General features: G+C 43.9%; 1 protein-coding gene across 6 annotated transcripts in view; it reads right to left on the bottom strand.

The window, feature by feature from the left end:
* Nucleotides 1-2,078: 2,078 nt before the first annotated feature.
* Nucleotides 2,079-26,866, bottom strand: part of ptprea (protein tyrosine phosphatase receptor type Ea) — a 61,373-nt gene continuing 36,585 nt past the window's right edge. For 2 of the 6 annotated variants that reach the window (XM_042082924.1, XM_042082925.1), the window contains 20 exons: nucleotides 18,780-18,857; nucleotides 17,756-17,852; nucleotides 17,012-17,085; nucleotides 15,787-15,837; nucleotides 14,331-14,467; nucleotides 13,281-13,371; nucleotides 11,657-11,733; nucleotides 11,489-11,525; nucleotides 11,294-11,391; nucleotides 10,252-10,371; nucleotides 9,029-9,192; nucleotides 7,715-7,850; nucleotides 7,234-7,383; nucleotides 6,884-6,977; nucleotides 6,655-6,731; nucleotides 6,228-6,362; nucleotides 5,830-5,955; nucleotides 5,385-5,536; nucleotides 4,636-4,771; nucleotides 2,079-4,459 (listed from right to left, as the gene is read on the bottom strand). In XM_042082924.1, the coding sequence (XP_041938858.1) occupies nucleotides 4,385-4,459; nucleotides 4,636-4,771; nucleotides 5,385-5,536; nucleotides 5,830-5,955; nucleotides 6,228-6,362; nucleotides 6,655-6,731; nucleotides 6,884-6,977; nucleotides 7,234-7,383; nucleotides 7,715-7,850; nucleotides 9,029-9,192; nucleotides 10,252-10,371; nucleotides 11,294-11,391; nucleotides 11,489-11,525; nucleotides 11,657-11,733; nucleotides 13,281-13,371; nucleotides 14,331-14,467; nucleotides 15,787-15,837; nucleotides 17,012-17,085; nucleotides 17,756-17,852; nucleotides 18,780-18,852 (2,100 nt within the window). In that variant the 5' untranslated portion in view covers nucleotides 18,853-18,857 and the 3' untranslated portion in view covers nucleotides 2,079-4,384. Of the gene's footprint in view, nucleotides 4,460-4,635; nucleotides 4,772-5,384; nucleotides 5,537-5,829; nucleotides 5,956-6,227; nucleotides 6,363-6,654; nucleotides 6,732-6,883; nucleotides 6,978-7,233; nucleotides 7,384-7,714; nucleotides 7,851-9,028; nucleotides 9,193-10,251; nucleotides 10,372-11,293; nucleotides 11,392-11,488; nucleotides 11,526-11,656; nucleotides 11,734-13,280; nucleotides 13,372-14,330; nucleotides 14,468-15,441; nucleotides 15,494-15,786; nucleotides 15,838-17,011; nucleotides 17,086-17,284; nucleotides 17,567-17,755; nucleotides 17,853-18,779; nucleotides 18,858-26,866 lie in introns of those variants that run through there. The other 4 variants (XM_042082926.1, XM_042082927.1, XM_042082929.1 and 1 more) reach the window with 4 other exon arrangements.

The following is a 26,866-nucleotide window of genomic DNA, read 5'->3' as shown; positions in this document are numbered from 1 at the left end:
AGAAAGAATGTTCTTTAGTATTATTTTCAAACATATCCTTGTCTTAAACTAGTAGCCCTACATATCATGTATATTTTTCAAAATCTTGTTAATGAAATGCAGAATGCAGATATCACATTTTCACAAAATTTCACAAAATGCTCATATGAACATATGGGGTTTATGTGCCATGGTTGTACAATACTATGGTGAAGTGAACTGGCATGTAGGGTGTGCATAATCATAGCACAGTGGTTGTTCATCAGCAGGGCTACCGATCTATGACATCATCTCCTTTTCCTAAATTGTACAATTTACTCTTTTGTCATGTATAATTGTGAAAAGCTATACTAGTTTAACAGTCTTTGTAGCATAATAACTCTAAACAGGGATGGGCAGATATATACAGTATATTTAAAATACATACTGTATTTCAAATACAAAATAGTATTTTGTCATTTGTTTTTTATGGGTTGAAGAAAATGGCTTTGTATTTAGTATCCAAATACTTTATAGATGTGTACTGTTGTAGTTTAAAAATATTGCCAAATATTTTGTTAAAACTAATACTTTTGGTGATGTGATGACATACCGGTATTATAAGTGCAAAACAATGAATGTATCCTCCGACTGTCTGGTACTGAGTAATTTGCTCACTTTTGTGATCAAAATATTGAGATTCAGAAAGATGATCCAGTGCAAGATGAGTAACGTGTAAGTGGCTCAATACTCCCCCTCTCAGTTTCTTGAGAACTTTAACCATCAGTTTATTGAGAACTTTAATCAGCGGATCACATTTAGCACTTTCACTTTAAGCCCACATTCTGTGTGCAGATGTTTGCAGAATGTTTGCAGATTTATAGCATGTCTTGTGGGCAGAGAAAAGCTGTTGCTCTCAAATACTGCCCACTTTATCAACAGAGTCAGTGTAGTGATGAAGGAATAGGTTATCAGTAGACTTAAATAGAAGGTTTACAAAGTTATTTCATGCTCCCTTTGACGAGTATTTTTAGTATTTTCAAAATACAAAAATACAGTATTTTATTTGGATACATTGAGTGGCGACTGTGTTTTGTAGTTTATTTTTATTTAAAATGAGGGTATGTGATATTTTATTTGAAAATACATTTTGATGTATTTTGTTCATCCCTGACTCTAAAGTAGTTTTGGTTGTAGCAGAAACTGATAACTGATCATGTTTACAGTGATGATAAAGTAGCTCATTCATTAATGTTTAATGATACTAATAAAGATACAATAAAAAAAAACTTGCTGGTTTATATGTAATAAAAATGTGCTATGGCCATAGACCTTTAACTTTCCTTGAAAAGATTCTGGTGAGCACAAAGCACAGCAGTGACATCTAGTGATCTTTGTGTGTAAGATTCACCATGAACACTTGAAATATAAAAAGTGACGTCCCCAGAAGTAAGTTTAAACAGTAGTAAATATGCATTGCACTCTAATGTGAGTGATAGTGCTGCTACATTGCACATATCTGTATATTGTTAATACATTGTTTATATTACATAGCCATATTTATTCTGCTCTTATAAGGTAACTGCTAATACACTGCACATATTTAAGTTTAATTTATATTACTCCTTCTGTAAATCAACTGTATACTACTGTCTACACTGCATCTGTATATGCACCACCTGCCTTTACACATTGCACTTTTCTGCTTTTTTGCACTTCTCATTAGACTCAAACTGCATTTTGTTGTCCTTGTACTTGCACTCTGCACAATGACAATAAAGTTGAATCTAATCTAATCTAATAGTGGTAACTTGCTGGACCACAACCCTGGCTATGCACACGGAAAACATTTGTTTGTGCACAGCAAAACAGCTCATCTCTCCCTCACACTATTAATTCACTCCCTTGCCAGGGTAATCTGTAACCTTTGGCCCTATTCAGAGGCCCTATAATTTCACTAACTTGCTAACTGAGTGTTTCCATGGGACATTTGTGCAGTAGACATAGGCTACTACAATTACACATACTGTACATTAATGTGTGAATCTGGAAAATGCTATTCATTCATGCACTATAGGCTACTTTAATCATGACAAATTATACACCCAGAGGACAACCGGTCAGGATTTTATCAACTGTATTTAATATTGAAAACTGCATTTACAAAGACACTAACTCCAGTATGACATGATAAAATCAGGAAATGGTATAGCTTATGTTGCCATACCCTTAAATAGTCATGATTAGCACAAGCCTGGGGTTGGCACCCACAACACAGTTTGACAAATTGAATGAGGAAAGGCATACACTGAGGAGAGACATCTGGCTGGCAAGCTACCAAATCAACTCCATGAATCTCACAAATGCTGAGCACAATGTTCAAGAAATGTTTCTACAGTTATATAACAGCAACACAATGCAGGACTGAGGTCAGCCAGAGACCACCAAGGAAGCAGAATTTCAGTCAAATCAGGAAGCGAAAACTCATTTTGGAGAATAGATCATACTGGTTTTCGTTCCTAGTTCCGCTGAAAGTTCCTAGTTCAGCTTCAACCTGTGAGTGGATTAACCCTTGGCTTGGAGATGACCATTGTGGATTAACCCTTGGCTTGGAGATGACCATTGTTTGATATGCCATTTAGCTGGTGTGTTTAGATCAACACAGATCTCTTTTAATGCTTTATGAGTTATCACTGCAAATCCCTTGTTTTAACACAAGGTAAGGAGCATATTTCACAATTTATCAAAGTGAGCAGATCAAAGAAAAGAAAAGGAAGAATGAAAATGGCTGCCATGAGGTTTTGTTCAGGACCTTTAAAAAATGCTGAGGTTGATCTGGGCAGAGCACAGAATGTGAATATAGTGTTGTGCATCAACAGTAGGCTATATTGCAAGCCAATCACATCTGAGACAAAAGTACAAAACTCCTTACTGTGCTTCTTTCTTTGTTTGGTTTGCCCTGCTTAAAGCATTATTCTTTAGCCAATGACTATGAACCAGTATTCCTTTTCACTGGTATTCCATTAATAATCGTTTCTATATCTACATGACTAAATATGGCATTTTTCTCCTCAAACACATGGATAAAACTTTTGGATAGCAAATAGTTTCCTCCCTGCATATATGTTCAGTGGTAAGTTCAACCTTTCATATTGTACATTTGTGCATAAGCATCAACTGACATTGAGGCAGTTCAAATGAATGAATACCATGTCCATCTGTGAGCACTTACTGGCCCCAATATGGATCATAGCGAGATTTAAATGCCTTGTACTTAATCCTATCCTGCATAAATACAATTTTATGTTATTTTACGAGTAAGAGGCTATTGTTGAAAATATATTTCTCATCTAGAGAATATGGCACTGTTTCATGCAAACAGAAAAGCAGCATAAAAGCAGTGGTGGAATTCCAAAATATATATATTTCTATTTACTGTATGTGTGCCGTTTCAGACAGCACCACTACTATGATATAATACTAGTATTAGGGTGGAAGTATGTACAGATGCAGACTCCTTTTTTCAACTGCTGTAACTCCTTGGCAATTCTGCAGGACAATCTTCGGTGGTCAGTGTGCTTAAAAACATGTGCTGCTATTTTTTTTTTTTTTTAGCATTTTGAACATCAGATGTCAGGGACAGAGGATTCTGCAAGGCGTGGCAGACTCCCTCCAACGTGGTGTTTGTATGGCTATAACTAGTGTGCCCTCTTCAGAACAAAAACAGAGGCAACCTCACAGCTTGGAAACAAGCATTAATACTGATGAGATTTATATATATGCAGTATATAAGAGTTTTATTCTTAGTAGTTCAGCTTCACACCTCTTCATGTATTTCTGATGTCTCTGAGGAAGGGTTTGGCCTTTAACAAAAGCAACCATGGGATTGTTTTTTCCACCTACCAAAACACAGTCTCTCTCTCAATGAGAGATATCAATCAGCGTCATGAAGTATAAGACCTTACTTACATTTGCATAAATACATCAGAGAACATTCACATAAAGGTTTTTTTGTCTTTAAAGGTTGGCGATGGACGGCTGAAAACAGTATATAAATACATTTACAATAACTACTGCTTTACAAATATTACATGGAATGATCAGTAAAATGCTTAGTTGGTATGATGCAGATTAAAAAAAAAAGAAACAAACGTAATAAACAAGAGAACAATATTTTACAACAAAATGAACAGTAACCAGAGCGAGACAAAAATATGGAAAACAAAATAAAATTTAAATAATGTAAAAAATTGGCTGAGTAGCTCTAGTATATGACAATATATTACAGCTAGGTATGATGTTTTAGTTACAATGAGAACAAGTGCATAGCAAAATAGAAGACAATTTAATTCAGTGATGAGGTACAAACTCCTCACCACCTGATATCAAAAACAACACAGAACAACTGTTTAAGGCAGATCATTTCTCATTTGAAATTGGCATAGTCTGAGAAGATGTCAACAAAATCCTGTACCACTCTGTAGCAGAAGTCATACTGTTCCTGCAAATAAACATGGACAAAAATAATGAGAATCAGTTCCTTTCCCTAAAATCACAGCTCTGATACAGTATGATCATGATGATGGTCAAATGTGTTATAGTCATGCAGCGTATGTCCACCTGAGAGGATGGCTGTGCGTATCACACTTGATAAAGGGGTCAGAGAAGGGCACTTACCACTGTCTGCACCATGTGCGGCCTCTGCATGCGTAAACTCTTCACAGTTTGGAACACGTCCAGCAGGCCCTCAGCCTTGACCCGCTCCAGGATATTACTCAAAGCAATGAACGTACCTGTCCGGCCGGCCCCGGCACTGCAACACATCACACGCACGCACACACACGCACACACACACACACACACACACACACACACACACACACATACATTATTTATGATGACTAAATATCGCTAGATGTCTCTTCTGTGAATAAGAAGTATGATAATGATGCATGTCAAAATGTTTTATAATATCAATAAACACATCCACACTACTTTATGTATGTAACCAGTTGCACATTTGATGCACTTTTGCTCTGTATCAGTGACATGTAATGACATATTTAACATAATTTAACATTACAGCAATGTTGACTCAAGGTTGACAAAAGGATGGGACTTATATCTTTAGTATTGCTACTATATTGCCAAGATGAAAGGCCCTGTGGAGCTCATAACAAGGTGGCAGATCAAATCTGTCTAGAGCAGTGTACAATTTCTGACCTGATGTGTCCTGTTGTAATGAGCTGGTCATACATGTCAATATAAAAATGACATATACTCCATGCCTGTTCTAAATCATTTAGAGCAATCATGCATGAAACATGCATCAAACACTGTAGGAAAAAACCCCCCAAATGTGTGTTGTAGACCAGACAGTGAGACAGAGACACTCAGAGAGAGAGAGATGGTGCTACAGTATGTACCTGCAATGGACAGCAATGGGATGGTTCCCTGACTGCTGCTGCTGCTTCTGCACGGCAGCGATGATGTCGATCATCCCTCGGCCCTCCGCTGGGATGCCAATCTCTGGCCAGCCATGAAAATGAAAGTGCCGCACCAGCCTCGACTGTTTCTCCTAGAGACCACCATGCGCGCGCGCACACACACACGCACACACACACACACACACACACACACACACACACACACACACACACACACACACACACACAGACACAGACATATCATGTATCATGGCAAAAGCATAAAAATATCCATAAAGAAGATACATTGATTTCCACTGGCTTTGGGCATTGTTGGAGCCAGTAGACTTGCACATACTGCACCCACTGAAGGACTCATTTATGAATCCACATGAGTTCCACCCGCAACGCAGGGGAGAGAAGCGAAGACGAAGTGAGGGCCCACCTGGCCATATGTGAGTACCAGATCCCGCAGGCTGAAAGTGTCACACAGAGTGTCCCCTTTAATCTCCACGGTGTAGTCCCCATATGTCACCGAGTCCTCAGGGGGCCAGTACTGGAAACACTTATCCTGGAGACCAAGCAAACAGCCCACTGAATTAGACCTGCACACTTCTCCAAAAGCACACCTGTACACCAACACACACTCCAAAGTGGATATTTCTGGAGTGAGGTCTGTATTTACACCTTGGCATGTTTGGACATGAGTGTGTGTGTGTGAGTGTGCGTGTGTGTGTGTGTGTGTGTGTGTGTGTGTGTGTGTGTGTGTGTGTGTGTGTGTGTGTGTGTGTGTGTGTATGTGTGTGTGCGCGCGTGTGTGTGTGTGTGTGTGTGTTTGGGTACCTGCTCCCTCTCCTGTAACTCTGTCAGCATGACTATGGAGTGACACTTCCACTCCCACACCATCCTCCAGAAGTCTTCCACTGTGTGAGATAAGGGACCCTGTGTGGCGATGAAGTAGTCCTTCTGCCTGTAGCCCTGCAGAGCAGCAGAACAGCATAGCACAATCCTCAGCACACACCCTCACACCACAACACATATGCAATCACACATGTACACACACGCACAAATATGCGCATGCAGGCGTGTACACACACAGAGCAGCAGATCAGCATAGCACAATCCTCAGCACACACACTCAGACCACAACACATACGCAATCACACATGTACACACACGCACAAATATGTGCACGCAGGCGTGTACACACACAGAGACACATCGCAACATTTTTAAAGGTCAAAATGGAGACTTGAGCATGAGCACTTACATCAATAAAAGAGGCGTTGACATAATCAGTGAATTCCTGACCTCTCCTCATTGACAGAATAACTCTGTTAAAATCATCTGAAATGCAAACACAAAAATAAAGTTTTTATCAGAACATAGACTTTTAAAGTTTTTAATTTGTAGTCCTATCTCATGTCTGTGTGAGTCTCTTGTAGAGAAATCTGAGTGACATATTTGATGCAATCCCTCCACTATGGAGTGTTCCTTACAGGGGATGATCTGAAGCACTCTGTTTTTCTTCATATTCGCCGGCAGGTTCCCTGCTCTCATATTCTCCTTCATAATCCGCATGTTGGTGAGTTTCTGAAGAAGAGTAGAGGGGAAATGAGATTATTTCAATCTCTGGCAAGACATGCTCATGATCCCATAACAAAAGTTCCAATGTTTATACAGTATTATGCTAGTGTGGGCATACACTGTTTATAGAGAAAAGTAGGTACCGGTACTATCAGTCACATTTGCAGAGGCATTTAACAAAATATACATGGTCTGTTGTTACTGTGCATGTTACTGTGGTGCAACCAAGGATTGTCTGAACCAATCAGGCACCAGGACCTACTTTGAACTCCTCCTCCAGTCCTACCCTGTCACCAGTTGTCAGGGTGTTGTGCAGTTTGTGCAAGTGCCCCTCTAACGAGGACACGTCCAGTTCCGTGTCCCCATAGAGGTAGTACTCCAGCAGAGCCTGGTATATGAACGAGTACTGCATCTGTTTGGGACCAATACAGAGGGCGAAGTTAGAGCAGGGGCCAGCGGTGGTCAGATCTCCAGCTATGCCCACTGTCAACTAATCAGAGCTGGACAACCTGGGTTCAGAAAGTCCGACCAGATATTTCTTCAACCATTCCCTAAAGCACTAAAGCAGCTGATCATAATTAGCACAACTGTCCAGACAGATAGATCAGGGATTAGTAGTGATATCACCCCTGTTAAGTGCTCAGGCAGAAGTAATACACTGGGGGACTTTTACTTTCTGAAGCTGGGGTTTTCCATCTCGACAGCTAACTTAATAAAAAATAAATTGCTGTTGCAATACTTACGTCTGTTTGAACAAGTTGGGATCGCTGGTCTCGTATCTTGGACACAAACCCGAAGACATCGATCTTCGGCTCTGCGTACATCAGGTCAATCATGGCATCAATCACAATGAAGGTGCCTGTTCGGCCCACCCCAGCACTACAAACAGGAAGGCAAAGGAAATGGGTTCCAGAAATACAGTCAGGACATGACGATGTAAAACTGAGAAAGTACAGTCTTGTACTGAATGAGTAAGGCTATCCTGTTTACTTTGAAATGTATATTTAAGTATTACAAAGGTGTAAGTTTCAAGAGAATAAGTTGTGATAACAGGTCCCCTGCATAACACATCGCTGCATAAAAGGTGAAGCTAATGGAAATTCCATGAGCTAGAGATGACTTGCAATCAAGCCACAATGACTACAGTATATGTATTGTACAAAATGAAAACGCACTAAAAGGTTTGTGCATGGAGTCAATTAAATAGTGGTTATTTTGTCAGATTATATACATGTGAGCCAATTTAATATAGTCAGCAAGACTTCACTCAATATGACACACTGTGGAATATTACAGAAAAAATATACTTTTCAGTGGAATAATGTATGTATGCAATGTTGAACTATGACCACAAGAGGGAGCTGTCTCACAAGGGCAACCTACTGAAACGTTGCTGAATGGTTCCATTCACGGCTGTGTGTGCTGCTTTCAGCACTATGAGATTGTTTGAAAGGGACAGGTCAGCAGGGCAGTACTATGTGTCCTAATGATGGCGAAACACTGCCATCTGTGTGTCAGGGGTTGTCTGCTCGAAAGCCTAGAACTCCATTGAACTTTGTCATGGTGACCTGCATATTTGTGCTCTCCAAGGCTTCATGAATACTGGGGCAGAGTCATATCATAATGCAAATCATACAAACTGCCTCCCATTAGTGGCATTCCATAGACACAATGCACAAAGTCCTCCAATGAGAGCTTGCACTGCTAGTCACAACTCAATGGACAACAGATGACGGGCAGCAGCTAAATGATTCTCAGACGGACAGTCTCTCAGTCTCGCACCTAGTCTCTGGTGCACTCGAGCATGGTAGTGTGTCTGCTGTGTGGTCTGTTAGAAAGTAAACAGTCTTTCAGAAAGTAAACGATCAATCACTATCTGTTGGATCTGGCCTGTGCACTCCCACTAAATCACACCTGATGTGACGATGAGCTTCTGTCCTGTATCATTTCTGGCACAGGAAATCACCTCCACTGCACAGTTTCAGTGCACGGGTGGTGATATCCTGTGCCGGAGATTTTGTGGTGGTTCTGAGTGGTTACGTTGTAGCCTGTCCTACCTGCAGTGGACCACGATGGGCCCGGCGTAGGACGGGTTGACCTGCTTAACCTTCTTCAGGAACTTGAGCATGCCGATGGGGGAGAAGGGCACTCCAAAGTCAGGCCAGCTGGTGAAGTGCATCTGGGTCACCAACCTGGGAGTTTTGGTCCCGTCGCTAGCCTGCTGCAGAAGACAAGAGACAAGAGAGTCAGTCTCTGGACACCCCCCCCCCCCCCCCCTCACACACACACACACACACACACACACACACACACACACACACACTTCACCCATATCACACCTGGTTTGTTCCTTCACACTTATTCTCTCTCTCTCCCTCTCTCTCTCTCTCCCTCTCTCTCTCTCCCTCTCTCATACACACACACACACAAACACCCACACCCATGTTCACAAAGGAATAGAAACCCAGCGGTTTCACACTTTCATGATCACAGACACATGCACACTCTCTCTCTCTCCCACACACACACACAAACGTACACACAAACGTACACACACACACACACACACACACACACACACACACACACACACACACACACACACACACACACACACAGACACGCAGAAAGAAAAACCCAGTGGCTACTGTCTGGCCCTCAGGGTTTGGCTTTGAAAGCAGTGAGTTATTGCTAATGTGGGTGCTTAGGGTGGGCCTCGGTTGCATTTCATGTGCTTATTCCAGCTCTTGTTCTCACCACCACGCATCAAGGGCCAGCAGGACCCCAGAGCAGAGGGGGAGCTTTGATGTTGCCAAGTGGGAATATCAAACCTGACACAGCTCATAGAAAAATCTGTGAATTGTGAAAGTAAAACAATGTTCCTCACTGTTCCCATGTCTTTTATGTACATAATCCAATTGTGTTTTGCAATGCTGAAACATGGATGCTTTAAAGCAACAATTTGCCACTTTTTGCTGTATGATTTTATCTGGCAAGTAGTTTTGGTATAATCTTCAAATGATTTTTGATTCCATATGTGAAGGACAGATAAACACATGTGTCGTTAGTTACCACCAAGCATTCAGCATATGCACCATGCAGTTCTGTGTTCACAGAACATTGCTGATTTTATCACCAAAAGACACCAGTTAGCATCTTAGCAAGGTTACAGTATGTATGCCTTTTAGGTGGCTAGCATGCTAGTTTTAGACCAAAGTTTTGTAGTGCTGCTTTGAATACAGAATGGACAGCATGGGATTTCCAAAACAGTTCTACTTACATATTGCACACAGAACTTGCGTATGGTATAGTCCACCAGGACTGTGAAGTCTTCCACAGCCACACGGACATTCCCGTACGTCCAGCAACCTTGGTCAGGCCAGTACTGGTAACATTTATCCTGGGGAAACAGCAACTCCATGTTCATATACAGTAAACTCATCCAACAAGGGTTATATTAAGCAGTATTGTGTATAACAGTATGTGCCACCAACACATTAACGTCTCAAACTATTCCCTCTAACTCATTAAAAGTTAACCTGATTCAGAGCACTGCACTGGAGAGCAGGACATGACACAGGGAGTGAGACATTATGTGACAGAGGGGGAAAGATCAACTAAGTAAGGGGAAGAATTATAAAGACAGACAGACAGAGAGAGAGAGAGAGAGAGAGAGAGAGAGAGAGAGAGAGAGAGAGAGAGAGAACAGTTAGCGTTAGCAGTGATAGCACACATGGGTTTGCTAAAGGTGACTTTTAAGACACTGCACCACAAATCAGACGGCTTAATCTGGCCCGCCAGTCAATCAGAATTACGCTGTCTGCCAGAGAGACAGGGATAAAACCACTTAATGAGAGTTTGCTGACTAATTACGATAAAGCCTTCCAGGGCTTTATTAAGCGTTATTCAATCATTGATTCTGGGGGCACACAAAGCCTGATTTTAATCTCCCTCCCCATTCTGTTCTTATTGATTTCTCCTTCTACCCTGTAAAGCTGCCCGGGACATCACACACACACACACACACACACACACACACACACACACACACACACACACACACACACACACACACAAAGGCATGGGGGTGAGAACCCACATGGAACCTTTGTTGCTGAGACGAGATGACCTTTGGGCCTGGAGGAGAGATTGAAAGTGAGACACCTAATGGGCCTGACATTGGCTTTTGTAGGGGACGGCGGGACAGAGCAGGCGGGGCAGCCCACAGTGACAGGGTCAGGGCGCTGTGACCCTGCTGACCACAGCAGCCACCTAAAGCAACGCTGAGTGAGAGGCTGTGTGCTGTGAGAATAGCGCCTCACCTCTTTCCGCTCTTTCAGATTGGTGAGCATGACGATGGTGGACGACTTCTGCTCCCAGATCATCCTCCAGAAGTCCGCCACTGTGTCCTGTTTTGGGCCTGAGGGAAAAGGAGAGTCACTCGGCTGTCTGCATAACACACCACAGTGTTAAAAAGCCACAACAGATTCAATTGAATCGTCTGACACTGAGTTTACCTTGTGCTGCGATGAATTTGTTCTTGTCTTTGTAGCCCTGTAGAGGGAGGAATAACAAGATTCAGTGCTAGCCTATTAAAGGTCAGTGGGACAGAGAGCTCTTTCAGAGGGGAGAGGAGCAGCGCATACAAGTGCTCTGCATCGCTTATCAGTGGCAAACACACTTACGTCAATATACGAGGCATTCACATAGTCTGAGCAGGGATCTCCATCCTGTACGCTGAGCACAACCCTTGAATGATCATCTGAAACATGGGGGAAAGGACTGTTTTATACACTGACAAAAGAAGAGGCAATGGTTCATTATGATTTACAAAAATGGCGACCTTGGCTGGCTGGGTACCGGTTTATTCACAATCCAGTCAGTCATTAAAGCACACCTGTCTTGTGTGAGTGTTTATATGGTGGTTCAACAGTGGTTCAACAGCTTCATGTGACTGTTAAAGACCTGCCAACTTTGAAGACATTTTTTAAGTAGCATCTCGAGCTGAGAAAAAAAAAATCCTCACGCCGGCCTTCACTCAAAAACAGACATAGCCATACACACAGGATACAGTTTGGATAGTGACTTCTCTTTAATGTTATAATATTAATAATGTTGGATAATGTTGGATCTAAATGTAATCCAATGTGTTCCTGAAAGTGCAAACTGAATCTTTTACAGTAGCTCTATAATGTTGACAATCTGTTTTAGAGCCTTATAATCCTGACCTATGAAAAACACATAGGCCTATGTTAATAGGGACTGATATGGATATGTGAATGTGAATTCACAATCGCACTCAGTGGAGATTTCAGTTTCGCAATACGGCAGCTGGGGGAACGCGAATTTGCGAGTCAACACTTGTTAAGCTCACCTCATCAAGACTTTCATTTAACCCACTGTTGGCTGAAGAAAAAATAGCATAAAGGGAGGCCACTATACTTTGCCTGTCATTCTCACTCATCACTTTCTCTCTGTATCTCACCCTCACATGAAATAGTTTTGTGGGAGATTCTAATCAGCGTGCTCCAAGAAGCTTTCCGAAGAAGTTGGATGTCTGCCTGTTTTTGCGTTGTTTTTAGTAAAAAATCGTACCGGCGTAATTTGATGTGGAAATGTGTGGTTGCTACACAAAATGCGTACAGGTTGGCAGGTCTGCTGTTATCAGCAATGCTATGACATTTTCATTTTACATGTGCTGACAGTTTTTTTCACATGCCATTAGCTTCCATGAAAGCTGTCAGGAAAACTGATGAATGTAAACGATTACTGTCATAATTGTCATTTGCTAAAATACGGCACAAACATTATATGTTGATGAGATAGATATACAGGGATCAAGTAAGTATTGCCCTTGCTCTCTCAGTTCCTCAGTGCGACTTCACACAAAATTCTGACAGGTCTGTGACCGGGTTCGAGAAATCCCCCATTGTCTATATTAGGCTAACTTCCACATGACAGATTTTAAGGACTATGTTTTATGAATACTGTATAGAAGAGGAATTGAGACTGTGAAAGAAGAAGTCCACTGATATGAGTGGGGGAAGAGCTGCTGAGAGCAACTGTCAGACCACACGAATAGCACAAAGTCATCACTGTCTAAAGGTGCATCTTAAACAGTGGCACTCAACCTGAAGTCAAGACCAGACTTAAGCTTCCTGTCAAGTGAGCCATTGCTCATGCACAGAGAGACACAGACACAGGCCTTCAGCGGAAAGGCTAGCCTATGAGACTGTGCAGCCACACAAATCACTAGTGTTATTATGGCAGCTCCAACTGCAGAACAGAGATCAGAGGGCCACCACTCACATGGTAGGATGTTGGGGTATCTGTTCTTTTCCTTGTTGTCTTCCTTGTTGGCCTCCACACACGTCCCCTGGGTGTAACCTCCCGGCAATGACTAAACCAAAACACACACACACACACAGATCAGCATGTCAGCAAAAACAGCAACACAGTTTGGAATGAGTGCTACTAAGAAGTTTGCTCTCAAGACGTGTTCCTTCACACAACAGTATGTCTGGCAGCCATAGGAATGAGGGGAGAAAAACAGACAGGAAGAATGCGGTGAATGTGACGTGGACAGCACTTTGTTGGCCGGCATGTATGGCGCTTTGTTGCGTCTCTATAGCCACTTCCCCTCCCCGGGACGCAAACAGGACTCCATTAGGACCGGTCAGCATAAACATCCTTTTCCACAAAGCCTCACATTTTGGGCCGCGTTATTTAATAGAGCGAGGTCCTGATTCACAGGCCTGTGGACGATCTGAGCTGGCACAGACTCCTGCTGATTCACACGGCCCCGGACAGGAGAGGAGAGGAGCCATGGGGAATTACGCCCATGAGTCAGGAACGGCAAGCCACACACACACACACACACACACACACACACACACACACACACACACACACACACACACACACACACACACACACACACACACACACACACACACACACACACACACTCAAGATCCTCATTTATGCCCGTCTCAGCTATCAGACAGTGAGGGATGGCAAGTTCTCACTGAATCCAACAAGTGTTTTTCTGTGCCATTGAGAATACATTAGCTGTGCACTCACAATGCCATGCCATTCCAGCTGTATCACTGGAAGCTTGACTGGCTAGAGGCAGAATATTTATTAGCAGAACAATTGCAGCAATCAGACAATGATGTTAGCCAAGCTGAATTTCTAGTCCAAGACACAAACACAATCACTGCCAATATTAAATCTTGTTATAGAAAATGATCATGGGTGCATTATGGATACAATAGGACTAGACACAATATGAATAGTTATGGATACAGCAGTGCTGACATAGTGATAATGTACAGCAGACATAATGATTAGACCTACGTTAAACTCTTCTCTGAAAAGTTTTCCATCGTCGGCGGAGCGTAGTCTGAACTCCTCCTCCAGGTGTTCTACAGGGATGGGGAAGTAGGTCTTGGAAGTGGATGGTGACTGTGGGAGCAGGACCACTGTCTGTTGCTCTGCAGGGCATTCAAACCAGACAGTCACACACAGCAATTCACATAATCATCCATTACACTGCTAAATTAATGATAGAGTACTCCTTGCGATTTTGGGCCCTATTGTAGCGACCTGAAACCCCTGGTCAGACGTGTTTTGGACGTACCATCCTTTAAACCAATGGGAAATGACATCTGTCATTCCCATTGAGAGCCAGCAGCGCAACATTAAACAGCGCGTCGGTATTTTGACAGTCAGCGAAAACATAGCCTGAAAAAAAGAAACTTGCCCGAATAATGTTCGTATGAAAAAAAAACTCCTAAGACTTGTTGTCTGAGACTCGTGTCTCAGACTGAGTGGCGTAATGTTTTTAATGGGTGTGAGAATTTTTGGATCAAGTGCCTGACCACATCCATTTTTTTGATTGACACACACATGGGCATATTGTTCAATGGAAGTGGAGTGCGTGGCGAACTGACTTCACTGACTTCGGTGTATGGTATGAATAAGACATGCATCGCGCTTGGCGCCACATTGACTAAGATATGGCATTGAGTCTCATTGTTACAATCAGGTCAGTCATTTTCACTAAATCATGTAATCTACTGTAGATCAGTGGTTACTTAAACCTTAGGGATTTGGTAAGATGAATCAGAGCTACATGTCTATAGTTCACTACTTTACTGGTGATGCTAGTACTACACACAAACAATTTCCATTGTGATCTGGAACAAATGAAACAGGAACAAAGTTGAGTTATGATGAGTCACAATCACTGTCATCATCATCATCATAATCTTCATCACCATCTTCTACTCATCACCAAACGTGTGTTAGAGAGACAGAGCTCAAACCCAATGCAGCCAATAGCCAACCAACACTGAGCCAGCCCCAAGTCCACAGCAGTTTGGTTAGAATTCCACACACACACCACTAGACAGAGCTGAGTTAGTACCACTAGTTCCCCTCATAAGGCTTACACTAGAACATATACCTGACAGTGTCTGCAACTCAGTTGCCTGGTCTCCCAGCTCTTTACCTTGATCTACAACATACCCAAATACACAGATACATACATCAACACATACACACAAACATCTGCACAAATCTACACACACACACACTCACACTCACACACACACTCACAAACATCTGCACAAATCTACACACATACACACAAACATCTGCACAAATCTACACACACACACACACACACACAGACACACACACACACACACACACACACACACACACACACACACACACACACACACACACCACTAGACAGAGCTGAGTTAGTACCACTAGTTCCCCTCAAGGCTTACACTAGAACATATACCTGACAGTGTCTGCAACTCAGTTGCATGGTCTCCCAGCTCTTTACCTTGATCTACAACATACCCAAATACACAGATACATCAACACATACACACAAACATCTGCACAAATCTACACACACACACACACACACACTCACACACGTACAAACACACCCTCAACATTGTCATAATAAACAGATGATAATAATAATAATATTTACATAAAACTGATTTTGATTGTGTTAAGAAGTAGACCACCACTGCAGAAGTCACAGAAGAAAGAAACTAAAAACAAGTGTATGTGAGCGATCCTAAGCCCAACATGTTTAACTAGGGACACACTGTTCTTTTTGCTCTCTCCTCTATCAGCCTGAGTAGCAGAAAAATAATTGGTGTGCCTTCCTTGAAATGCACAAAAGTCATGGCCCTTTTTGGCACTTTCCATCTTGATAAGATTATATAACTATATGTTCCCTGCAGCAGTAAATCTTCCTGCTAAAAGTCAGCGGAACTGACCCAGAACGACTCAATCAATCAGCAGCTCCTAATGACTTCAAACACTCTCTGGGTCTCTCCCATGTCTGGGCGTGTGGTGCACTTTTCCGTGGCCACAAAGTAAACAATATCCCTGGAAGATTACTATCAGGGATCACGGAGACGGAGAACATGAATCCGCCATGCTCAGGATTAAACAGCTCCAGTGCAGCACAGAGCTGAGCGTTCACATGCAGGGTACACTGAAAAAGTTGACCACATTTATTTACCGTGAGTGTTCCTTCTCACGAATGAGTATTCATCTTGTCCACAACTACACATGCTATTCTATTTGGCTCTTCTGCTGGACTTCTTCTTTACATTAACCTGACTTGATACAGTTGCCCATCCCAGAGACGGGAGGCACAATGCTAACAAATGGTTATTACACGTTATCACATTATGTTGATTAAATAAGGAACAAGATAAATGTATATGTTATGTTGACAGCTGTGTCTAAGTGTTGCCTCAGTTCAAGTTATACTGTGGCATTGCATGCTATAAAATAAATATCATTCCTATATTTAGCATGTAGCTCACATTTTGTTCACACATATTCTTTCATACAGGAAGTCAAAGATGACACCTCAAACAAACATACTGGTTGACAGATGCACAGATAAAGGTGCTTCAGTGTGACTGTAACTGTCTATAACTAACTATGTAAAGTAAGTTAGAAAATGCAGAGAACATATTAGAGAGTTAACTGACCTTGTTCTTCCAAAATGCCATTTGGCATCTTCTTGTCGACAGTTGTGACCACCGCCTTCCTGTGGTGTCTTACCCTGGCAGGTAGCACAGCACAAACAACAGAACACACAGTAAGAGGAAGACAGGCAGACATTATGACAGACAAATCCACTTCACTGCTCCTAGCACTATTACGACCAAAAAACTATAGCTTCAACTTCAAAAATATAACTATAACACAACTTCAAAAATAAACTTCTGATCACACATATTACTTTTGAAAGTCCACCTTACCATCGCAAAGAGAAGCTGTTCTTTCTCATCAGAGGAGAAGGTTTACTGAGAACTCTGCTCACACCACTAACCGGAGGACAATAAGCTGAGACAGTCACTCGTTCTGCCCCTCTGTCTTTCTGACTATCTCTCTCTCTTTCTCTCACCGTCTCACTGTCAATCTCGTGCTCTGGCGCTCTGTCTCAGCTTTCAGTTTCAGCTATGTGGGAGCATGACTATAGACTGTGGGTGTTTCTTCGTGTACGGATGTGTCTGTGTGCATGTGTGTGTGTGTGTGTGTGCGTGCGTGTGAGTATGTGTAAGTTCCTGGCCCCCGCCCGCCCTATGAGCAATGTGACGTAACCTCTAGCCCCCCTCCACCTCCCCCTGTGTGGAGTGAACTCCAACCCACCCCCCAACCCCCCCACAAACACCCCCACACCCCACACCCCCCTCCTCCCACCTCTCCCCCTCCCCTGACTCATGGACTACCTGAGGAAGTACCAGGCCAGCAGCACGATGATGACCAGCAGCAGCGAGAGCACCAGCACGGTGGGAAGGACGTGGGGGGCGCTGAGCGGGGAGTTGCCTGGAGGAAGAGGGAGGGAGAGGGAGAGGGAGAGAGAGGGAGAGAGAGGGAGAGGGAGAGGGAGAGGGAGAGAGAGGGAGAGAGAGGGAGAGAGAGGGAGAGAGAGGGAGGGAGAGGGAGAGAGAGGGAGAGAGAGGGAGAGAGAGGGAGAGGGAGGGAGAGGGAGAGGGAGAGAGAGGGAGAGAGAGGGAGAGAAGGGTGAGGCGGACGCTGCTGCGGCTCAGCTCAGCTCAGAGGGGAAACAAAAGAACAGGAAGTGGAGCTGCACACAGAGAGCAGCAGCAGTTCACAGCGGCTGACTGGAAGCAATGTCTCGCCCTACCGGTGGTGCTGTAAGTGTGAGTTGGAGTGTTCGTGCTCTTTCTCTCTATGTGTGTGTGTGTGTGTGTGTGTGTGTGTGTGTGTGTGTGTGTGTGTGTGTGTGTATGTGTGTTTGTGTAATCAGGTTTGTGATACAGGTTTGTGTGTGGACGTGTCCGCATTTTGGGAGAGATTCAACCAGGCCTCTTATTACACAGGCTGGGGAGACTCACTGCAAACGTAGCTGTGTTTTGTCTGCTGACAGGCTGCTGAATCGCTAATAACTGGTTCCATGAAAACTAAAACCGACACACAGCATTTCTGGTTACCAATAAACAGCACCTAGAAGTGCAGAAATTACAGTTGAATATAATCCTCATTGGCTCCAATGTCACATTTTAATTATATGTAGTTGGGGGTATTGACTACTGTCTGTAAAGCAAGCCACAGTCTAGTTCCCTTATGCAACACTGCTTTAATAAATCAATACTGGAGCCAGGCCCTGCCACACACACATACTCTGCTACTGTGAACATTTTACAGACAAGCATGCAATATTATATTTTACAGACAAGCATGCAATATTATATTTTACAGACAAGCAGGCAATATTATATGCACTCTTACCATCTGTTCCATTTGTAGTCGATGAGATGTTGTTTGGTATTGTTGATGCTACTAAAAACAGAACTGGGACCATTGTGACTGCAGAGAAAAAAGGAAACATAAATGTTTAAGATCAGAGATATTTGTCTTTTTAATATAATAATTGATATATTTTGTCTTCATATACACATATATCAACAAGAGGAAGTACACACATGTTTACTTTGTCCCAAAAATACAGGCCTGAGAAGGCAGACCAAGATGCTTGCACATTAAATTTCCACTAGGGGGCAGCCACATCCTACACTAGGAATTTGAAACCACCCTTGCTGTTGCCTGGGCAGCACAGTGAAGCCATGTGGGTGTAGACCTGTATTCCTGTCCAGCATTCTTGCTCAAGGTAAAATTATATATATTTTTTTTTGTAGTATAAATACATTTCATTTTCATTGGCAGTTTATTTGGTGGCCATTTTTAGATTTTGCAAAGTAAAACTGATCTACATTGATGCAATAAACAATACACACAACAACCCCCCACCCCCACACACACACACACCCAGCACCCCCCAGCACACACACACACACACACAGAGACACACATAAACAATGTAATAGACATACTCATTGCATTGTGACTGCTAGGCCACTCAAAGTCCAAACTGACCTTTCTGTTATGTTTCTGATTACACAAAAGAAAGCAGCGTTCAAGCTTCACCAATCACCACTGAACTATACACGTGTGTACTTGTGTACGGACAAGGAGGACTACTAGGAGTACATAGGAGGACTACTCCTTACTATTTCACATTACTGAGTCTTACTTCAAAGCTACTAATCCCTCACCAAACTGTGCTATCAGATCTGAACATGTGGCATCATTCATTCATGAGTCCAGGCCATGCTGCTAGGCCATCAGCTGAGAGCAGTGTGTGATGCCACTGCATGAGCTCAATCCATGCGCAGCAAGGCGTGGTGTTAAAAATGCATTAACATGTCATTAACCCAACACAAGCCACATGTTTTCCACCGGAGCCTGAAGCCTGAAGCCTCTCAGTCTGAAACCATCTCATCTGGATGCCTCGATCTGATTAAAATTCAAACTCATGAAAGGATGTGAGCTAAAGCTGCTTACCTACTATGCCTGCTGTTGGCACCATTTAAGCCTGTCAGACGCCTCCCCTCTGCATTAAGCATATTGTCTGATTTGACACATCTACAGTACATAGTTCTCGCCTATACAGTACATAACCTCACTTCCTCCTCCACTTCAGTGAGAGAGAGAGGGAGCCAGAAGCGGGTTAATGCCCTGTTGAGGGAGTGGTCTGCTGGCTGATCAGCCTGGCCACTGGGTGTCACTGGAGCAGACAGAGGAGCTCAGGTCAGAGAGTGCTCATCCCTATCCGGCCATCAGCGGTCTGTGCCTCTAGAATTCTTGTGGACTTTTCTGAGCTTCTTTTGTAGTGTGTTTGAGGGAAGTTATTGTAGCCCTTCATGAAATCCAGACTCCTCAGTAAATAAACACTACCAAACAGGATATGACCATGAAAGGCCTGCATACCCAAATCTTTAAGACTTTAAGTTTCACTTTTTCATTATATTCTTTTATACAGTTACAAACACCTCAGTCAGTCAGTGTTTACTGCGTGTGTGTGTGGGCAAACTCAGTACGTAAGTTAATTTTCCCAAATTGTTTTTTTCCATCAATATTTGTTTTACACTCTTGACCTTGAATTGCAACACAAACCTCCAAAACACACCCACACACACAGCCACAGACACAAACAGACACAGGAGAAGGGTTTTAAGACACTGATTAAACTGCTCAGTCAAACATCAGTCATCATCATGGTTTAAGTGCAGCATGTACACTTTCTTTCAACATGACGAGAAGCAGGCCGGGAAATTGGACAGCCAGCTGCACTCCTCTGGTGACACAGAATCCAATTGAGGAGACCAACCACTGGAAACATTAGATTATTGTGGCCATTATAAACATTAAGTGACCGTTTAAAATGTACAATAACGCTAAAAATAGTCATGTTTTTTTTGTTCATTTTTGTTTTTTGTTTCATTTTTGATTTTAAGGTCATGATTCGATTCGATTTTTGATCGGTTTTAATTATACATTTTTACTATTAATGTAATTCTCATGTTGTTATTTCCAGTTCTGTTTTGGGAGGCTTTCATTTTGAAACCGCTTTTTTATTTTGAAACCGTTCCTACCACGAGCTAGGCAACTAAACAGAACAGACAACTAGACATGAACATAGAGAAATTAAATAACACAGAATGATAATTTGACTGTTATAGCACACGCCTAAGAGACACAAGGTTAGTGTTCACTGAATATTGCATTGTTAGTGTGCGTTTTATGCCTTAAAGTAATTTTGGACTCTAGAACTTCACTTGCAAAGTTGAGGCTAGCCTTAATGTTAACTGGTGTGAATGAATGAACCAGTACCAGTCATTTCAGGGCAACAAGAGGGGGTTCTAGTTAGGCTGGTCTTTTTTTTAAATAGTTGACATGCCGCACATCAACATCCGTGTGCTTTTTCCCCCCTCTTGGCATGTATGCTGATCGTGACATCGGTGGTGTGGCTGCATTGTCGATTCTACTTTTGAATTTGAAGTTCGAGATCGGGGTCATTTTTTTTTTTTGTATTTTTTTTTGCCCTTTTATGCCTTTAATTAGACAAGACAGTGGAAAATGGCAGGAAGTGAGTGGGAGAGAGAGTCGGGGTGGGATCCGGAGATCGGGGTCATTTTGCCGATTTTCGACTTAAAACCGCAATTATGACAACCCTAGTAAACAGGAGCGGACAAGTATCAAGATCTAGAAAAAGTGAGGTCACCCAGCACTCAAAACCATATGATCATGCCTTACTGTCAGTACAGTACCCACTTCCTGACCAATACAGTTTTAGACTCACTTATGAACCTAAAAACAATCATCGAGATCTTTCATTTCTGCTTCTAGTGTTGCAGTTGCATTTAATATGTGTCGCAAGTACCTAAGCAATCCATTCAGTGTAGGCTATAGGTGTTGCATCTGGCTATGGGTGTTGCATCTGGCACTCCCAGATGATGTGCAATTCCTCCTTTTCATGCTTGACAGATAGAAATCATGAAAGATGTGTTAATTATTTTCCCACGGGAATTCACAATGCAAGCATCTCCCTTTCATCCCAGCAGCCTCTCTTGCAGTCATTAATAGATCCCTATCTGATACACACCCCCACCCCCACACATACACACACACACACACACACACACACACACACACACACACGCACTCATTAATGGATTGCCACCAGATACATCCCGCACCCTATCGCTTCAACTCAACCGACCAGAGAGGATGCTGGGAGAATGCGAATGAGGAGGGGAGAAGAGTCCCCTCCCCCACCCTCCCAGCCTCAGCCCTTCCTGCTTACGCAGTCCCAGTCACGGCTCTGCTGTCACACGTCTGAGCGAGGACACTTAAGTATTGCGGGCGACATCAGGGCCGGCCGTGCGTGACGCAGGGACATGACGGCCGCTGGCCGTGGGAGAACAAACACATGGGTGGACACAGATGGACATGCCGACATGTTTAGAGCCTGGACGCATGCAATCACAGGACTCGTGTTGAGAGAAAGGCCCCTAAGGGTCGCTTACAGGCACATTCGCGACCGTTTCTAGAATTGGGGGGATGTGTGTGTGTGTGTGCATGGGGGGGGGGTGAAGGGGGAAGCTGTACAATCAGCACCCAAGGCTCAGCCCCGAGGCACTACAACTCCCAGAATTCCGTGTTCTCCCTACAGCAGCCCTAAGGGATGAGCTCCTCTAGGCTTTGTGGTCTGGTGCGGTCTGCTCTTCCGCTCAGGGGATCGTCCGCACTACAGACCACATCCTCACACTATCCTACACACACTCCTCAATCCCACGGTCTCACAGTCCACCACACTTCTTCCTGCCTCTCAGTCTCAGTAGTTTTTAATCACGCCATCTTTCTTGTTTGTGTTTTTCCAAGCGAGTCATTCCAGGTGGTGGTTCCCAATTCATACCCAAATCACCTTATGTCCTCTCTCCAGGGAATCAGAGTTGTCAGCGCCTCATCAGGAAGTCCTCATGTGTCATCTCTCTGTCACAACAGAGGAATCCGCCCCCAGAATGGTACACTAACAGACTGTGTCACTTCTCATATTCCCCATCACACATGCACAGGCCTATGGTCCTTAAGCAAACATCCAGGCTCCACGCCCCCTCCATTCGTTGTCTAGCCCTCCTCTGGACACGCCACCCCTCCCTTTCCCACCCCTCTCCGTGTGCTTGTCATCTCTGCAAAATAGGTCACAGGATGTGCCTGCAGAGTCCGTCCATTTCCGTCCACTGAAAAGACATTTGTGCGTCGCCTCGGGTGGCACATTGTCTGTGGCGGTGCCACTCTCGCCTGGCGCGTCCCGGGCTGCTCCGGCGCAGTCGGAGAGAGAGCCACCAGAGCCTCCAGGTCGCGTGTCCTGAATGGAACGAGGGGAGTTGAGCACAGGACACATCTGACCACCAGCGGCGGTGGAAAGACACTAAGCAAACACTCTCCTCTGTCTCCACTGCTGTTCTCAGATCAGTTGTCACTGACTAACAGAAGGCTGTGATTCAGTAGCCACTATGACCAATTTAATGATTGATGCCTATTAGCCTATTAGTTCGACTGGATTATCAATGGACTACAAATGAGATCAATTAGATATAGCAGAGAATTCAGTGCATATCCATGCTGAACTGAAGGCAGTCTAAAAGGAACTGAAATACCAAGAAGAATGATGTGTGTAAACAAGAATTAGAAGTTGATGAGACAGCCATGAAGAAAGATTGCCATAATGATAAGGCACTGCCACCACAATTGCCACTGATTACAACCCCAAGCAGTTAAAGACCTGTTTACTGAAGTTCACGAGAGCAGGCTAGCAAAACAAGATGCATCATTCATCCTTGGCAGACACTGATGTCGGGTTGCAAAAGTTTGAGAGGAGCTTTCAATACTGAACACACTGATAGGTTTGTAAAATATCCAAAACTTAGTGAACACGTATCACAGCTGTTCTATGTCATGCTGTAACACATTTATTCTGTGCAACTTGTTCAAACCTCATGTTGTATGATATATTGTATATTGAGTCGATGCAGCCTATCAGTATTTAGCTATGACAGTTACAGTACAGTCTGCAAATAGTCTTCTCTGTCAAGTTGAACCCACAATTTGGCATAACTACGCTTCAGAGAAAGCTAAAAAAAGAGACAGAGAAAACTGTTTCAGGCGAGAGCGGAAAGCAGCACGATCTCTTAATGACTAATGCTAAGCCCTCAGCCCTCTCATGGCTATAATGCTACACCCTCAGCCCTCTCATGGCTATAATGCTAAGCCCTCAGCCCTCTCATGGCTATAATGCTAAACCCTCAGCCCTCTCATGGCTATAATGCTAAACCCTCAGCCCTCTCATGGCTATAATGCTACACACCCAAGTGACACGGTTCCTCTACCTGCTCTTTTACATTCACCAACAATTCATGCGATAACAAAAGTGACAGAACTTCTTCTCACATTCACCTTTGAGGAGAACACTTAAACATCTGAAGACATGACAGTTCAATTAACACATGGAACCACACAATCTAATGCACAGAGGCGTGCATCGTGTGGTTGCTAATATGTCCTACATTACTGGATTATATCCGTGCAACTCTCTATATCTGTCAAGAAATGTGTGACCACAGCAAACACAACCCTTGCAGACCCTCAGTCATTAGCGAGATGCCAGCGCACGGTGGACCACTCTATTGCAGTCTCTTGCAGTGTGCAGAGTTGGGGACCTCCTTCCCTTGTCAGGCTGCTCTCTCTCTCTGGCGGCCAGCTCTGCTATTAACACCCTCCCTGCTTCTGCGATCTGCCTTTTCATGCGCCACGCGTTAATTAGCGACTCCCTCAGCGAGAACAAGCATGTTGTGAGTTAAAAGATGACACATTTGCAGAGGGAAAGTGGGACGGCTTTCGCAGCGTGGCATTATCTGGAGTGTGGTGGTGTGTGACTGTGTTGTGCTTGCATAGACACACACACACACACACACACACACACACACACACACACACACACACACACACACACACTGCAGTTAGACCACCAGAGAATAGATCATCCCATCAAAAACAGATAAGCAGAGTTCACTTGGTGCAGAATTTGATTAATGTTTACTCTTGTCTTTCTTTCCACGGCTTGACCTCCGTGCTCTTTGGCTTCTGCAGGATGACAGGGCAGCCCAAAGCCCACAGGTTTACTGGGCTATTTACTCAAATACCTGTGAGAAGGCTGTAAAACACACGGCACTCTGAGAGGGAGGCTAAAGCAGGCCTACCCACACAGAGCCAGCCAGTAACTGGAGCTGGATATCGCAACCCAGTTCTTTCTCTCTCACCCTCTCTCTCTCTCTCCCCCTCTCTCCTCTCCCTGTCTCTTTCTATCTCTCCCTCTCTATCTTTATCTCTCTCTCCCTCTCTTCTCTCTCTGTATCTATCTCTCTCTCTCTCTCTCTCTCTCTCCCTGGCTCCTGTCCTCCCTCTCCCACACACCTCCTCTGTCCTTCGTTCTCTTGCCTCTCCTCTGGTTTTAGGTGACTTGTTCTTATTCTCGGTGCTCTGTCTCGTTACAGTGCCCAGGGGGGGGGGCAGAATAGCTCTGACCTGCAGCTTCTATTTAAAGGCGTGCAGGTGGCCCTCCATGGCCGCCTCAAACGGGTGGAGCCGAAGCACCTCCATCTGCTCGCCGGCTTGAGCGCATCTCCCCGCGCGCTGACCTATTTGTGGGGAAGGTGGCCAGGCTTTATGTTTTTTTTTTTCTTTTTTCGACGCAGTGCCGATCACACCAAATTAAATTAGAGGGACGCAGGGACGCGCTCCCGCCCTGCCCCGTCCCCAACCGGCTCTCTGGGGCTGATGGGATTTCATATCGGCCACCGTCGAATTAATGTATCCGTGCTGCCACATCTCTCAGGGACAAACACATGGACATGCATGCCATTAGCATAGATTAATCTCTCCCTCTCTCACGGCACCTCCCAAGAGCAGCGGCTAGCTCTCCCTCCCCTTCCTTATCACACTGCAGCTGGAGCTCGGAGTACGGCTACAAGATTTTACACAACTGAAGGTTACCTGAGAAGAGAAAAGGAAAATTGCAAGGGAAGGGAAACATACATTACACACACACACACACACACACACACACACACACACACACACACACACACACGCGCACGCAAAGCACAAAGCACGCACGCAGAGCCTCACTGAGCATTTCCATGGCAACCTGTGGACTGACAGCCCATGCTCTCTCGTTATGGAGCGAGTCAGACGGAAGGAGTCCTCAGAGGACGGAAGGAGTCCTCTGACCCTTCCACTGACCCAGTCAGTGCAGACAGTGGAAACGCCGTCTCAAGCCCCTGCAGCTGTGCGAGATGTCAAACCTCGCTGTACTTCATTGGAGAGACAGTCCATAAATTGCTGTTTTTTCTCTTTCTCTCAATCTCTCTCTTCTCCCCTCTCTCTCTCTCTCTCTGTCTCCCAGGACCACAGGTGCTGTGTTGTAAGAAAAAAACAAAGGGGTCTGAGAACGAACATGCTTTAGACGGACCAAATTAAATCTTGTTTCTCATTTCTTGTTGCTGTTGTGAAAGGAATTTCATTTGAGCTGGCGTAAGCCTCCCAACAGAGACAGAAGGTCAATACAGACGCTTCATTACTCCCAGCGTTCCCCACAGTCTCCCTGTTGACATGGTGACCAATATTTATTTTTAGAGCCATTATGAACGTTACAATCTGCCTTTGCTCTCAGCACGTGGAACCAAATGCCTTCACTTTGCTTCAAAGCATAAGATACACAGAAAAAAGATTGATCTTGAGAGATTGAGACAGATTGAGACAGATTGAGACAGAACGCTCATAATTCACATCTTCCACCACAGCGGAGGAGCAGTGGAAAGCTGTCCACCAGTGTTCACTCCTCTCCCTGCTGTTTCTAGCACTTTGTTAGCACTGCAGTGGGGGCAGAGGTCAGCTGAACTGTGCAGAGCGGGCAC

Source organism: Alosa sapidissima, chromosome 24 (genome assembly GCF_018492685.1).
Source record: "Alosa sapidissima isolate fAloSap1 chromosome 24, fAloSap1.pri, whole genome shotgun sequence".
In the NCBI taxonomy this organism is placed as follows: domain Eukaryota; kingdom Metazoa; phylum Chordata; class Actinopteri; order Clupeiformes; family Clupeidae; genus Alosa; species Alosa sapidissima.
The sequence above is the reverse complement of the archived record's forward strand: the minus strand, read 5'-3'. Positions and strand labels throughout refer to the sequence as shown.